At 44.3% G+C, this 16,332-nt stretch overlaps 1 protein-coding gene and 1 long non-coding RNA gene across 6 annotated transcripts in view; both read right to left on the bottom strand.

Annotated features, from left to right (window-relative positions):
• Positions 1-16,332, bottom strand: part of PCDH11X (protocadherin 11 X-linked) — a 1,508,525-nt gene that overhangs the window by 1,284,128 nt on the left and 208,065 nt on the right. For all 5 annotated transcript variants that reach the window (XM_077286500.1, XM_077286502.1, XM_077286503.1 and 2 more), the window contains exon 3: positions 4,271-6,757. In XM_077286500.1, the coding sequence (XP_077142615.1) occupies positions 4,271-6,757 (2,487 nt within the window). The remainder of the gene's footprint in view (positions 1-4,270; positions 6,758-16,332) is intronic.
• Positions 8,026-11,663, bottom strand: LOC143809513 (uncharacterized). Its single transcript, XR_013222307.1, has 3 exons — positions 10,874-11,663; positions 10,569-10,659; positions 8,026-9,426 (listed from the first exon to the last, which is right to left on the bottom strand). It is a non-coding gene; the product is annotated as an uncharacterized LOC143809513 (long non-coding RNA).

The raw sequence follows: 16,332 nt of genomic DNA, 5'->3' as shown, positions 1-16,332 counted from the left end.
ACTGACCCTGTGCCCTGGAAACATTATTAGCAATATACAGCTCTCCGCATTTCTGTGTCATATACAATGTACCAGGGACATACATAGAAATCATGGGACACCACAGCAAAAGGTCTATTTAGGCCTCCCATCTTCAAAAAAAATATTTGACGAGTAGGAAGGTCATATGCCCCAGTTTCTATACACAGAAAGAGGAACATGTAAGGTGCCTCGTAGTCATTATGCTTCTACTGAAACCCCTTAGTGTTCCACCCATGATTCTCCTATCTTGGACATTATAAAGTATGATGCTCCTAAAACTGCCCCAACCACACACAGAGTAGGATATGTCCACAATGTATCCCCCCCTCAATATTTCATGCCACAGTCCCCAACCCTCACAAGTACACTGTGATGACTCTGTGGCGCCCCTAGGGGTATTTGCCACAAAAATAGTTATTGACACCAAATACAAATATTAAAATAGCAAGACTGCACTACCATCTCCGACCAGAAGTGGGAGCTCCAGAGATTCCCCTTGATCTATTCTGGTCTGAGAAAAAGATTGGCAGTTGGGTTGAGGAGCTGAAAGTGAGAGGTCATATAACTGAACTCCTAACAGCCCTATGACGGATTATAGGCCCGTAATACCGATAGTAGGAAAAGAGGAATAGAGAAAAAGGACATTGTGGGAACCGGGTAGCAATAACCTCTACCCAGAATAGGCGCAGAGACGGACACCGTATCCGTGGCTATATTCATTATATATAATACAGCAACTGGAAGGAAGTGAGGTGATATCAGCTTCACCAGGGTAAGCAACAGACACAGAGTTCAGCGGTACTCCCAGAGGGGGTATGCCGACAAAAAGGACTCGGGTTGTCCGTCGAACCAGAGCACAGAAGAGACAGATTGGGTCAGCAGCCAGTTCACACACAGCAGCATGGCCATACAGAAACTGCGCATAATAAGAGGTGGAAATCCTGACAGGGTCAAAGTAATTCAGGGTTCTTATACAGACTCCGGTGACAGTGTTGGTCACAAATCCCTTTTTGTTGAAGTAAATTGGTTAAACGTTTCAGCGCCTCAGTCTTTCATTTGGACAATAGCCATCGATCCAGGATCGGGGTCATCACAGCTGAGAGGACCTGCTGCTGATCAAGTAAGTGTCTGTTCCTTCATGATATCCCTTACATTGTACATCGCCTGAGGCCACAGCACCGGGTCAAGCCACTAGTGACATCCCCCTCAAGAGACAGACCTCATTGATCTGGTGCTGGGTACCTCGGTCTTCCAGGCGTCATAACTCCATAGTGCCACTAGCAAAGTATAATGTCTAGTGATGAGCGAGTATACTCGTTGCTCGGGTTTTCCAGCGCATGCTCGGGTGATCTCCGAGTATTTGTAACTGCTCGGAGATTTAGTTTTCCTTGCAGCAGCTGAATGATTTACAGCTACTAGCCAGCTTGAATACATGTTTGGATTCCCTAGCAACCAGGCAACCCCCACATGTACTTATGCTGGCTAACAGATGTAAATCATTCAACTGCCGTGATAAAAACTAAATCTCCAAGCACTAAAAAATACTCGGAGGTCACCCGAGCATGCTCAGGAAAACTCGAGCAACGAGTATATTCGCTCATCACTAATAATGTCCTTAACACACAGAAACATGGCCACCACAATGTGTAATATCCCCCACTAAGTATGATGCTTCCACAGCCTTGAGTCAGTATAATGGCCCCCACTGTCCGCTACTTTGATGGCTCTCACAGTCCCCTAATATGATGGCCCCACAGTTCCCTAATATGATGGCCCCACAACACTCTTATATGATGGCATCACAGCCCCCTAATATGACTGCTCCCACAGTCCCCTATTCTGGTAGTCCCCATAGCCCCCTAATCTCATGGCCTAATATGATGGCACCCACAGTCACCTAATATGATGGCCCGCACAACACCCTAATATGCTGGCCCCCACATTCCCCTAATATGATGGCCCCCACAGTCACCTAATATGATGGCCCCCACAGTCACCTAATATGATGGCCCCCACAGTCACCTAATATGATGGCCCCCACAACACCCTAATATGAAGGCCTCCATAGCCCCCTAATATGATGGCCCCTACAGCCCCTTAATATGACAGCCCTCTAAAACGATGGCCACCACAGCCCCCTAATATGAAGGCCCCCATAGCCCCCTAATATGATGGCCCGACAGCCCTGTATTATGATGGCCCCACAGCCCCTTAATATGATGGGCCTCACTCCGTATGATAGTGTTTATTACATATGTACCTACACTTATTCCCTCAGCACTTTTTTGTGCAGTGTGAGAACTGTGCACAGTAGGCACAATGTAGTTCCGTCCTCGCGCCTGCAGCCGGCCTGGTCTCACATGCACAATGTAGTTCCGTCCTCGCGCTTGCAGCCGGCCTGGTCTCACATGCACAATGTAGTTCCGTCTTCGCGCCTGCAGCTGGCCTGGTCTCAGAAGTGCGGGTTGAATTGTGCTGTTTGCTCCTTGATCCACAGCTCTGTTTAATGGTGCCCACATCCTGAGGATGAGCACACCCCTGAAATTACAATGACCATTCAGCACCGGACCCCACAGTAACTGCATGGTCTGATGCTGTGGATGGGTGGCCCCTCAAATGTATCTATTTTAGCACTATGTTTTGTTACTTTGTCAGCTCTTGCTCCTTATGTGATGGGCTCTGCTCCCATTATGTTATCTATGGTTACACATCTCACCGTATAGGGAACCAAAGTCCAACCCACTACTCTGGATACATTCATAGCAATATAGTCACATGGTGTACTATACAATGTATCAATCATTCAGTTGCTATTTTACCGACCCTTGTTCCTGATTTCATGGTTTCTGCTCCCACAATGGCCGTCCATACGTGGCCCTCCACCTTTCTTTACAAGGTTTCATAGGTTCAGCTCCTCGGACCCTTTACAGTATAAAACACTGTAAGCTATGTGAATAACTACCGGGGAAGCAGCAGGTGCATCTGTTTTTTTGGGGGCCCAGAGAGCGCCCTCTCCACCCTGCGCAAGTGATTACTATGAATGATGGAATAAAGGGACGGGAGGTCGAATGCCGGCAAATGATGAAAAGAGAGGAAAATACAAGATACGGCTAGTTACCATTACATGCCACGTGGTGTAACTGGTCACTATGAGGACTCGTAGGAAGCCAGGAATGGTGCCCACTCCAATATATCACCACCTTTAGCAATAAGGGGTTGCTTTTGGCTACTAAGCTCCACACTTTGCATCATATTTGGGGGGGCACCATTATTTCTGGCAGAGAGGGCCTTCCCATAGCTGATGTTGTGGTTGCACCATTGCCTGCACTGTATAATGTCTTTCTACAGCTACGGTGGACCCATTGTATGGGCCAGGAGGACATTGGATATTATACAGGTGACATCAGCTATGAGCCGACACTTCAGCCTAGACTGAGCCCCAATAATCTGATAATGCTCCTTCATAAGGGAAATTGGGAGCTCCTGCATTACCCTCCTTACCTCCTGCTCATTGCTTTTCCTTAAGAAAGCTGTCTTCGTGGAGAAAACCCTGCAATAAGGCTCAGACCGGTGGAAGCGGCCATCCCATCACCATTAAGGTGTGCTTATCAGATTGTGCACAGCTTTATTGCTTTGCACCTGGCCCAGATGACCGCGTCCTACGCACACAATCCAGTTACTGCCCTCACATTGTTTCTTCAGAATATTCAACCAAAAGTGCAGAGAGCTGCATTGCCATCTGCAGGCCGCAGTGGCCACAATGCTAATTGTATAGGATTTAAATTCCACCAGACAAGATTTGATGGCTTCCTTCATTATTTATACACACGTGCATTCATTTTATGTGCTCGATTCATATAGGGAGACACAAGTGATCATACATCACACATAAAGCCTCTGCATTTACATAAAAATAACAGGAGCTTACAAAACGCACAGAAAGTGTGAAATGTCAGAGAAACCTGCAGCTCCTAATGCATTCACCCTCCCCCACCAGATACAAAAACCTAGAAAACTACAAAAACATTAAAAAAAAGTAGTAAAAAGCTCTGCAAAAAAAGCCTATGTCTGGAACTAGTTCTAGCACTGATGAATCAGTAGGTGTTTGAGATTTAGGCCTCCGCCAAGCAGAGACTAGTTCTTTGGCTAGGATGCAAAGGTTTCTAAGGCAGAAAAAGGAGTTAGAACAAACTAAAGTTGCAAAATTCCAGAAATAAACAGCACAAAAGGAATATTTTTTGTAAATTACCTGTCGTGTGTGGATAGGACCAGGTGCCTTGAAGCCTCCCTGACAGCTGCACTCCGAGACACTGTAAGGATCCGAGCTGCTAGAGGAGCACTTGGACAATGAGTCACAGCCCACAACAAATGTGTTGTCCAGCGGTAGCTCCTGAATGACATGATGTTTTTTGGGAGGAACCGGTGTTTCAGGCTTTATCTGGAAGGTTGGTTGTGGAGAAGCGGACTTGTAGTGCTTGGCCAGATCTGGACTATCGGGTTTGAAAGTAGTCGGGGTGGTGCCCCAATTGTATTTCCCCATAGTTTGCTCTTCTAACTCCACCGGGATGTCCAACGTGCCGTTGATGTGTTCATGGGCAGGATCCTCTGTCTTAGATTCTTCTATAGTAACGAAATTGAGGAGGAGGTTTTTTGGAGAGCGCTTCTTCTTCTTCCTCTTTTTCTTAATTTGCCTGTTTTCCTGGTTTGGAGAAACCCACTCCCCGCTCTGCTTGTTCTTCTGAACCACTTTATGGCGTGGAGTTTGACGACAACGAACCAGAGCGGTGACAAAAATGACCAAAATCACGGTCATGGTCCCTGCGATGATTGCAATGATGATTTTGACGTAGTCATTCGTTTGCGGTGTTATCTCTCCATCTCCGATGTTCTGTCCCACTGGTGTCTCCATGTTTCTTCTCACAAGTTCTTGAACATAAGATCCATTGGTGATGGTTTCATTGACAAACAAGTGGACAAGAGCAAGAGTGTGAAACGGCTCGGGCTTCCCTGAGTCATTCACTTTTATTATTAGCCGGTGTAAACCATGATCTCCAGCCAGAATTTTCTCCTTCAAGCTAATATTCCCACTCCTTTCATCGATGGTGAATAAACCCCTCGAGTTTCCTCCTACGATACTGTAACGTAAATCAGCATTTATCCCGGTGTCATTATCCACGGCAAAGACTTTGGTTACAACAGAGCCTGGGTTGGTTGATGTTGGCACCAATTCATATGAATAATTAGTGGACGGGATGACGAATACGGGCCGGTTATCGTTGACGTCCTCAACAAATATAGTCACTTTTACGGTTGAAGACTTTTGAGGAGTTCCTCGATCCACGGCTTTCACCTGAAAAGTATAGGAACCTTGTTGCTCCCTGTCAAAGGTTATATTTGGCTTGATGACCCCTGTATGGGGATCAATTATAAAATTATCCCTTGCATTTAGAAGTGAGAGCGTAAACTCGGCGTTCTCACCTAAATCTTCATCCGTTACCGTGATGAGACCAACGGTGCCATAGGTGGGTAGATTCTCTGGCACATAAAAGTTGTATTCATTATGGGTGAATGAGGGACTGTTATCATTTTGATCCAGGACTGATAAGGTCACGGTGGTGTTGGTTTGTAGTGAAGGCATTCCATTGTCCCTGGCAATGACGGTAAAGGTATACCGGTCCTGCTTCTCCCTGTCCAATTTCCTTACGGCGGTAAGTATACCTGTTCGCCTATCAAGGTTAAATATGGATGGGGCATTGGGGCCCAGCATATAACTGAGCTCGGCATTACGGCCACTGTCGGCATCGGTTGCACTGATTTTGGTCAGTTCGGTGCCAGGTGGGTTGTTTTCAATAAAAGACAGACCAATGACTGGAAGAGTAAAAACTGGAGGATTGTCGTTCTCATCCTTAACTTTAATAAGAAGCATGGCGGACTGGTTGAGAGGTGGCTTTCCAGAATCAGAGGCAACAATTTTGATTGCATATTCCCTAGTGGTTTCATAATCCAGAGGGGCGGCTGTTTCCAATAGAAACTGATTGTCAAACACGGGCTTTAACCTGAAGGGAACGTCATGGTCTGTGAAACAAGTCACCTTGCCATTGAGATCGGCATCCTTATCGGTAACGGTGATCAAGGCGATTTTTGTATTTATCGGAGCCTTCTCGGATATTTGCATGGTTCCATTCACTGGGTTTATGATATACCTTGTATCGATTGATGGAATGTTATCATTTATGTCGGTGATGTTTATGGTGACGGTGGCTCGCGATGGAGTCGAACTGCCATCACTCGCTAAGACTGTCAATTTATGGTAGTGAGATTCTTCCCGGTCCAGGGGCTCCTTAACTGTAATTAATCCAGTATTGTTATCAATGGCAAAATGTCGCCTGGCAATGTTGGTGATTTGGTTTCCAAAATAAAAATGAATCTTGGCATTGGAGCCGAGGTCGGCATCAGTCGCGTGAAGTTGTGTGACGGACGTCCCCACAGCTGCATCTTCTGGTATATTCACCTCAATGTCTTTATCCTTAAAAACAGGACGGTTATCATTGACGTCGGTGACGGTGACTTGTAAAATGGCCGTACTGGATCTTGGAGGATTCCCACCATCTTCCACTTTGATCTTCATGACATAAGTATCCCTCTGTTCCCTGTCCAGACTCTGCTGGACAATAAGTTGGGGCCACTTGTCTCCTTCTGGTGTTTCAATGACATCGAGTCCAAAGACATTTTGGCTCTGAAATAAAGAAAACAACAACAACAACAAAATTAAATAAATATTTTTTGGAACCTTTACGTCAAATGCAACACAATCAAAAAGTATCAATAAAGGAAACAATCAAACAGGACCTACCATCAGTACAAGTCAAACTATCCATGGAGACCATTATCACCCAACATTACTGACACCCAAACGTTCCAAACATGACATTATATACCCTGGGGGGCAGCAACCTGGGGACCTAACAGTTTAGGAGATGTTTGGCTCATTATTTGCACCATGCTGATGACCGGATTGAACACTGAACCCAAGATCGAAGTGGTCTTTGTAGCCCCAATGTCAGAAGAACCAATGCACATGGAAATGTATCATTTCATCTACTCGCCCAAAACTGATCCAAAAACAAAAAAAGCAAAGTATCTTCAAAGTTACATTGTTACGGAATTTACACAGGTTGGAGAAAGACTCCGATCGAACAACTTCAACCTTGTGTGACTTTTTACATAGATTCAGCTTTGAAATGTTCTTGATGTTGAATTACTCTTTGCTTCTAATGAGCAGGTTCCCCCCCACATTACGGCAGCCCCGGGGGTGATTTGCTCCCTCCCACCCATCTACTTTCCATACCTCTCGGTAACTTTCGTCTGCATGCGAATAAGCATAATTACATTATCCGTTCCTTAAAGCGGGTTAAGCTAATAAATTAAATACACTTTTAGAGACGTTAATCTAATTTTCTCACCCAGATGGGTCCGCGCTGCCAGTAAGCATGAAAATAAATTCCCCGAAAATATATTTATAACTGATTAACTCAAGAAATCGCTAACAAGGCGACGGGCGGATGCCAAGGAAAACCCTCCGAACCAAGAGTTCTATTTTCATTTGCAATTTATTTAGCCAAGTACATTACAAAAATAATCAATTCATTTGAGTAGAGGCTCGGATGCTGATACGATGCATCCATGATCGTGCCATGAACCGGAAGGGCAATGGGCAGGTTCTGCCACGCAGTAGTCCCCAGGGACTACTGGGGACCTTGTCAACAACTTACGAGTTATATGGCCACTTTAATGGCATTAATTAGGCACTGGGAGTTATACAACAGACTCTCCTGGGGTTACTGTATGGGACTACCATATGGTCACTGTATGGCGGTGTTATGTGGAGGTTATGGAGCTGTTATTTGGGCACTATACATCACTAATACATAGTTATTATGGCCCAGATTCAACTTCTACATTGTTTTTTTTTTAGGTCACTTTTCTTTTTTTGTCTCGTTTTATTTGTGCACATTTTCTGCTCCAAATTCTTCAAAATGGTGCACGCGTTTCATGAATTTGTCGCAAAGTCAAAAATGCTCTTTAATCTGGTTAATAACTTTTTATTTATACTTTTTAGTGCAAAAAGTCACAAGGTCCTCTAAAATGTTGTAAGCTCTGTGCAAAAATTACAGATGTACATAAAATCATCCCAAGGGGGAGACTGGAGAACATTTGTACAAACATTTTGAAACTTTTTAAAAAGTTGCAATTGATGAATCGGCCAAAAACATAAAAAAAAAAAACCAAACTCCATCTGCAAATAAAAAAACAAACAAAAAAAACAAAACAAAGGCGCAATTAAAAGAAGAATAAAGAGGCAAATGAAAAACAGGGAAAAACACCAAAGATGAAACAAAAAAGTGTAAATACAAGAACGTATCCGGCTCCATTTCCCCGATTCATCAGGAATCGTGTTTGGCACCTGAGTCTAGATGAAGAGAGCGCTGGAGGAAGATGCACAAAATTCGCCAAGAGGTGAGAACATGATGGTGAATGTGGCGCATCCGTCAGCCGCCGTGTGCCTCCGCTGGAAATGATCACCGGTTAGGGGCTGGTGTAACCCTCCGCCCCTCCTGGCTAAGCTCCGCACACTTTTCATCTACAAGTTTTGCAAACATTTTGCGACATTTTAAGCAGTTTTGTTCCAGACAACTGGTGCAAACCGCCACGTGGTGTCATTACGTGACTACAATACTGATACCTGAGCATTTCATGACACTTGTGTACACTGTATAGGACTATTATCTATTCACTGGATGGTGGAATTATGTTACTATTCCGTGACACTGAGATCTGAGCACCACATGGCACCATGTGGCGGTATTATGTGGGTATCTTACAGAACTATTATTTATTATCCCTATGGCATCTGTCTGTTCAGTGTATGGCATTATGCCGTAGCTATATAGCACAGTATGGCGGTAGTATTTATGCACTGTACGGCAGGTTCACCTCACCCATTAGGAGGGGCACAGATGCCAGCACAAGTAGATATGCCCCCCTGTCTGTGCCCTCTGGCGGCTGCAGGGATGGGCGCTGTACTGGGGCGAGTGGCTCGGACTCTCAGACATTTTTGATGATTTGTATAAACTTCTGAATTTCAGATTTTTACAGGAAATAATTGGTTTTCTTGTGGAGAGCGGAGATTTTATTATTGTTCTCCTGTAGTTATTGCTGATGTTTCCCTTTTATTGGCAGGATAATAAAACATTCTTTATACATTTTGCTGTTTGTAGGGAAATATACATTATGCAAATCAACCCTGGAAGGTTTCCAAATTCTCCTGAGTGATTTTCATGACTGCAAACTAACCGGCTGCTCTGTACAACAGCTGCATCCAACACAATCCTAAGCAGTAAATCCCTAATGACTAGTGTTGAGCGATACCGTCCGATACTTGAAAGTATCGGTATCGGAAAGTATCGGCCGATACCGGCAAAGTATCGGATCCAATCCAATACCGATACCCGATACCAATACAAGTCAATGGGACTCAGGTATCGGACGGTATTCCTGATGGTTCCCAGGGTCTGAAGGAGAGGAAACTCTCCTTCAGGCCCTGGGAACCATATAAATGTGTAAAAGAAAGAATTAAAATAAAAAATATTGCTATACTCACCTGTCCGACGCAGCCGGGACTTCAGCGAGGGAACCGGCAGCGTTGTTTGTTTAAAATTCGCGCTATTACTTGGTTACGTGAATTCCCGGCTTGTGATTGGTCAGGTCGGCCATGTTGCCGGGACGCGGACCAATCACAGCAAGCCGTGACGAAATTACGTCACGGCTTGCTGTGATTGGTCCGCGTCCCGGCAATATGGCCGCCCTGACCAATCACAAGCCGTGACGTCACGGGAGGCTGGACACGCGCTCATTTTCAAATGGGCGCGTGTCCAGCCTCCCGTGACGTCACGGCTTGTGATTGGTTGCGCCGCGGTCAACCAATCACAAGCCGGGAGGCTGGACGCGCTCATTTTCAAATGGGCGCGTGTCCAGCCTCCCGTGACGTCACGGCTTGTGATTGGTTGCGCCGCGGTCAACCAATCACAAGCCGGGAGGCTGGACGCGCTCATTTTAAAATGGGCGCGTGTCCAGCCTCCCGTGACGTCACGGCTTGTGATTGGTCAGGGCGGCCATATTGCCGGGACGCGGACCAATCACAGCAAGCCGTGACGTAATTTCGTCACGGCTTGCTGTGATTGGTCCGCGTCCCGGCAACGTGGCCGACCTGACCAATCACAAGCCGGGAATTCACGTAACCAAGTAATAGCGCGAATTTTAAACAAACAACGCTGCCGGTTCCCTCGCTGAAGTCCCGGCTGCGTCGGAGAGGTGAGTATAGCGATATTTTTTATTTTAATTCTCTCTTTTACACATTTTAACATTAATGTTGTTGCGATACCCGATACCCGATACCACAAGAGTATCGGAATCCCGGTATCGGAATTCCGATACAGCAAGTATCGGCCGATACCCGATACTTGCAGCATCGGAATGCTCAACACTACTAATGACATCACTGTGAGCATTATATCTGTACTATCACATCACTGTGTATTATCTCTGCACTGTGACATCACTGTGTGTATTATCTCTGTACTGTGACATCACTGTGTATTATCCCTGTACTGTGACATCACTGTGTATCATCCCTGTACTGTGACATCACTGTGTATATTTTCCCTGTACTGTGACATCACTGTGTGTATTATCCCTGTACTGTGCCATCACTGTGTGCATTATCCCTGTACTGTGACATCACTGTGTGTATTATCTCTGTACTGTGACATCACTGTGTGTATTATCTCTGTACTGTGAAATCACTGTGTGTATTATCTCTGTACTGTGACATCACTGTGTGTATCATCCCTGTACTGTGACATCACTGTGTGTATTATCCCTGTACTGTGACATCACTGTGTGTATTATCCCTGTACTGTGACATCACTGTGTGCATTATATCTGTACTGTGACATCACTGTGTGTATTATCCCTGTATTGTGACATTACTGTGTGTATTATCTCTGTACTGTGACATGACTGTGTATTATCCCTGTACTGTGACATCACTGTGTGTATTATCTCTGTACTGTGACATCACTGTGTGTATTATCTCTGTACTGTGACATCACGTTGTGTATTGTCCCTGTACTGTGACATCACTGTGTATATTATCTCTATACTGTGACATCACTGTGTATATTATCTCTGTACTGTGACATCACTGTGTGTATTATATCTGTACTGTGACATCAATGTGTGTATTATCTCTGTACTGTGACATCACTGTGTGTATTATCTCTATACTGTGACATCACTGTGTGTATTAACCCTGTACTGTGACATCACTGTGGGTATTATATCTGTACTGTGACATCACTGTGTGTATTATCTCTGTACTGTGACATCACGTTGTGTATTATCCCTGTACTGTGACATCACTGTGTGTATTATCCCTGTACTGTGACATCACTGTGTGTATTATCTCTGTACTATGACATCACTGTGTGTATTATCCCTGTACTGTGACATCACTGTATTATCCCTGTACTGTGACATCCCTGTGCATTATCCCTGTACTGTGACATCACTGTGTGCATTATATCTGTACTGTGACATCACTGTGTGTATTATCCCTGTATTGTGACATCACTGTGTGTATTATCTCTGTACTGTGACATCACTGTATTATCTCTGTACTGTGACATCACTGTGTGTATTATCTCTGTACTGTGACATCACTGTGTGTATTATCCCTGAACTGTGACATCACTGTGTATTATCCCTGTACTGTGACATCACTGTGTGCATTATTCCTGTACTGTGACATCACTGTGTGCATTATCCCTGTACTGTGACATCACTGTGTGTATTATCTCTGTACTATGACATCACTGTGTGTATTATCCCTGTACTGTGACATCACTGTATTATCCCTGTACTGTGACATCCCTGTGTATTATCCCTGTACTGTGACATCACTGTGTGCATTATATCTGTACTGTGACATTACTGTGTGTATTATCCCTGTATTGTGACATCACTGTGTGTATTATCTCTGTATTGTGACATGACTGTGTATTATCCCTGTACTGTGACATCACTGTGTGTATTATCTCTGTACTGTGACATCACTGTATTATCTCTGTACTGTGACATCACTGTGTGTATTATCTCTGTACTGTGACATCACTGTGTGTATTATCCCTGAACTGTGACATCACTGTGTATTATCCCTGTACTGTGACATCACTGTGTGCATTATCCCTGTACTGTGACATCACTGTGTGTATTATCCCTGTACTGTGACGTCTCTGTGTATTATCCCTGTACTGTGAAGTCTCTGTGTATTATCCCTGTACTGTGACATCACTGTGTGTATTATCCCTGTACTGTGACAGCACTGTGTATTATCCCTGTACTGTGACATCACTGTGTGTATTATCCCTGTACTGTGACATCACTGTGTGTATTATCTCTGTACTGTGACATCACTGTGTATTATCCCTGTACTGTGACATCACTTTGTGTATTATCCCTGTACTGTGACATCACTGTGTATTATCCCTGTACTGTGACATCATTTTGTGTATTGTCCCTGTACTGTGACATCACTGTGTATTATCCCTGTACTGTGACATCACTGTGTGTATTATCTCTGTACTGTGACATCACTCTGTGTGTTATCTCTGTACTGTGACATCACTGTGTGTATTATCCCTGTACTGTGACATCACTGTGTATTATCCCTGTACTGTGACATCACTGTGTGTATTATCTCTGTACTGTGACATCACTTTGTGTATTATCCCTGTACTGTGACATCACTGTGTGTATTATTCCTGTACTGTGACATCACTGTGTGTATTATCTCTGTACTGTGACATCACTGTGTGTATTATCCCTGTACTGTGACATCACTGTGTATTCTCCCTGTACTGTGACATCACTGTGTGTATTATCCCTGTACTGTGAAATCACTGTGTGTATTATCTCTGTACTGTCAAATCACTGTGTGTATTATTCCTGTACTGTGACATCACTGTGTGTATTATTCCTGTACTGTGACATCACTGTGTGCATTATCTGTGTACTGTGACGTCACTGTGTATTGTCTCTGTACTGTAACGTCACTGTGTGTATTATCTCTGTACTGTGACGTCACTGTGTGTATTATCCCTGTACTGTGACATGACTGTGTGGATTATCCCTGTACTGTGACATCACTGTGTGCATTATCTCTGTACTGTGACATCACAGTGTGTATTATCCCTGTACTGTGACATCACTGTGTGTATTATCCCTGTACTGTGACATCACTGTGTGTATTACCCCTGTACTGTGACATCACTGTGTGTATTATCCCTGTACAGTGACATCACTGTGTGTATTATCCCTGTACTGTGACATCACTGTGTGTATTATCCCTGTACTGTGACATCACTGTGTGTATTATTCCTGTACTATGACATCACTGTGTGTATTATCCCTGTACTGTGAAATCACTGTGTGTATTATTCCTGTACTGTGACATCACTGTGTGTATTATTCCTGTACTGTGACATCACTGTGTGCATTATCCCTGTACTGTGACATCACTGTGTGTATTATCCCTGTACTGTGACGTCTCTGTGTATTATCCCTGTACTGTGACGTCTCTGTGTATTATCCCTGTACTGTGACATCACTGTGTGTATTATCCCTGTACTGTGACAGCACTGTGTATTATCCCTGTACTGTGACATCACTGTGTGTATTATCCCTGTACTGTGACATCACTGTGTGTATTATCTCTGTACTGTGACATCACTGTGTATTATCCCTGTACTGTGACATCACTTTGTGTATTATCCCTGTACTGTGACATCACTGTGTATTATCCCTGTACTGTGACATCATTTTGTGTATTGTCCCTGTACTGTGACATCACTGTGTATTATCCCTGTACTGTGACATCACTGTGTGTATTATTCCTGTACTGTGACATCACTGTGTGTATTATCCCTAAACTGTGACATCACTGTGTGTATTATCTCTGTACTGTGACATCACTCTGTGTGTTATCTCTGTACTGTGACATCACTGTGTGTATTATCCCTGTACTGTGACATCACTGTGTATTATCCCTGTACTGTGACATCACTGTGTGTATTATCTCTGTACTGTGACATCACTTTGTGTATTATCCCTGTACTGTGACATCACTGTGTGTATTATTCCTGTACTGTGACATCACTGTGTGTATTATCTCTGTACTGTGACATCACTGTGTGTATTATCCCTGTACTGTGACATCACTGTGTATTCTCCCTGTACTGTGACATCACTGTGTGTATTATCCCTGTACTGTGAAATCACTGTGTGTATTATCTCTGTACTGTCAAATCACTGTGTGTATTATTCCTGTACTGTGACATCACTGTGTGTATTATTCCTGTACTGTGACTTCACTGTGTGTATTATCCCTGTACTGTGACATCACTGTGTGCATTATCTCTGTACTGTGACATCACAGTGTGTATTATCCCTGTACTGTGACATCACTGTGTGTATTATCCCTGTACTGTGACATCACTGTGTGTATTACCCCTGTACTGTGACATCACTGTGTGTATTATCCCTGTACAGTGACATCACTGTGTGTATTATCCCTGTACTGTGACATCACTGTGTGTATTATCCCTGTACTGTGACATCACTGTGTGTATTATTCCTGTACTATGACATCACTGTGTGTATTATCCCTGTACTGTGAAATCACTGTGTGTATTATTCCTGTACTGTGACATCACTGTGTGCATTATCCCTGTACTGTGACATCACTGTGTGTATTATCCCTGTACTGTGACGTCTCTGTGTATTATCCCTGTACTGTGACGTCTCTGTGTATTATCCCTGTACTGTGACATCACTGTGTGTATTATCCCTGTACTGTGACAGCACTGTGTATTATCCCTGTACTGTGACATCACTGTGTGTATTATCCCTGTACTGTGACATCACTGTGTGTATTATCTCTGTACTGTGACATCACTGTGTATTATCCCTGTACTGTGACATCACTGTGTATTATCCCTGTACTGTGACATCACTGTGTGCTTTTTGGGGATGTCGGTGAGGTGTAGACGTCGTATTTTTATCTGGACACTCATATAAGTGGTGGCCCAATGGTTCTACTGCCACATATGGTTTCAGACTTTACATTGAACCCAGGGTTAGGGTTAGGGTTAGGATTAGGGTAAGGTCACGCCTCTGCTTGATTGTTTGCTCCTTTGAGTATAACATAATCACTGGCTCAGAGTCACAGAGCTGACAATCTTTCCAGCTTATTTCAGACCCTGAGAAATGTGATCCAGGCGCGGCCTGTGCAGCTGTTTTGGAAATGTGCTGAACTCTCCGGAGCTTGTTTGTTTCAGTTCAATAGTATCAATTGGAGAGAAGAAAAGCGCAGTTGGAGTTTACGTCTTTTTACGAGGAGAGTTTAATTTTTACCGACTTCCTGATTAAACGTCGTAGAACAATCCGAACTGTCAATGAGGGAACAGACTGCAAACTCCCTCAGTGCCACGACTGTGCTGAGGCTCGGGGACTATAGTGGAAGGTATGTGTGTATGTAGATATCCACCATACAGACCCTGGCATAGACCTCGCTCATCTGTAGACCGTGCTCATCCGTAGACCACACTCATCCATAGAACACGCTCATCCATAGACCCTGCTCATCCGTAGACCACGCTCATCCATAGACCACACTCATCCGTAGACCGCGCTCATCCGTAGAACGCGCTCATCCATAAACCACGCTCATCTGTAGACTGTGCTCATCCATAGACCACGCTCATCTGCAGACCATACTCATTCGTAGACCACGCTTATCCATAGATTGCGTTTATCCATAGACCACACTCATCCGTAGACCATGCTCATCCATAGACCACACTCATCCATAGACCACACTCATCCATAGACCATGCTCATTCGTTGACCGCGCTCATCCGTAGATTGCGCTCATCCATAGAGCACACTCATCCATAGACCACGCTCATCCATAAACCGCGTTCATCAATAGACCACGCTCATCCGTAGACCACACTCATCCGTAAACCACACTCATCCGTAAACCACACTCATCCGTAAACCACACTCATCCGTAAACCACACTCATCCGTAAACCACACTCATCCGTAAACCACACTCATCCGTAAACCACACTCATCCGTAAACCACACTCATCCGTAAACCACACTCATCCGTAAACCACACTCATCCGTA

Source organism: Ranitomeya variabilis, chromosome 2 (genome assembly GCF_051348905.1).
Source record: "Ranitomeya variabilis isolate aRanVar5 chromosome 2, aRanVar5.hap1, whole genome shotgun sequence".
Lineage (NCBI taxonomy): Eukaryota > Metazoa > Chordata > Amphibia > Anura > Dendrobatidae > Ranitomeya > Ranitomeya variabilis.
This window is presented reverse-complemented; position numbering and strand designations above follow the sequence as displayed.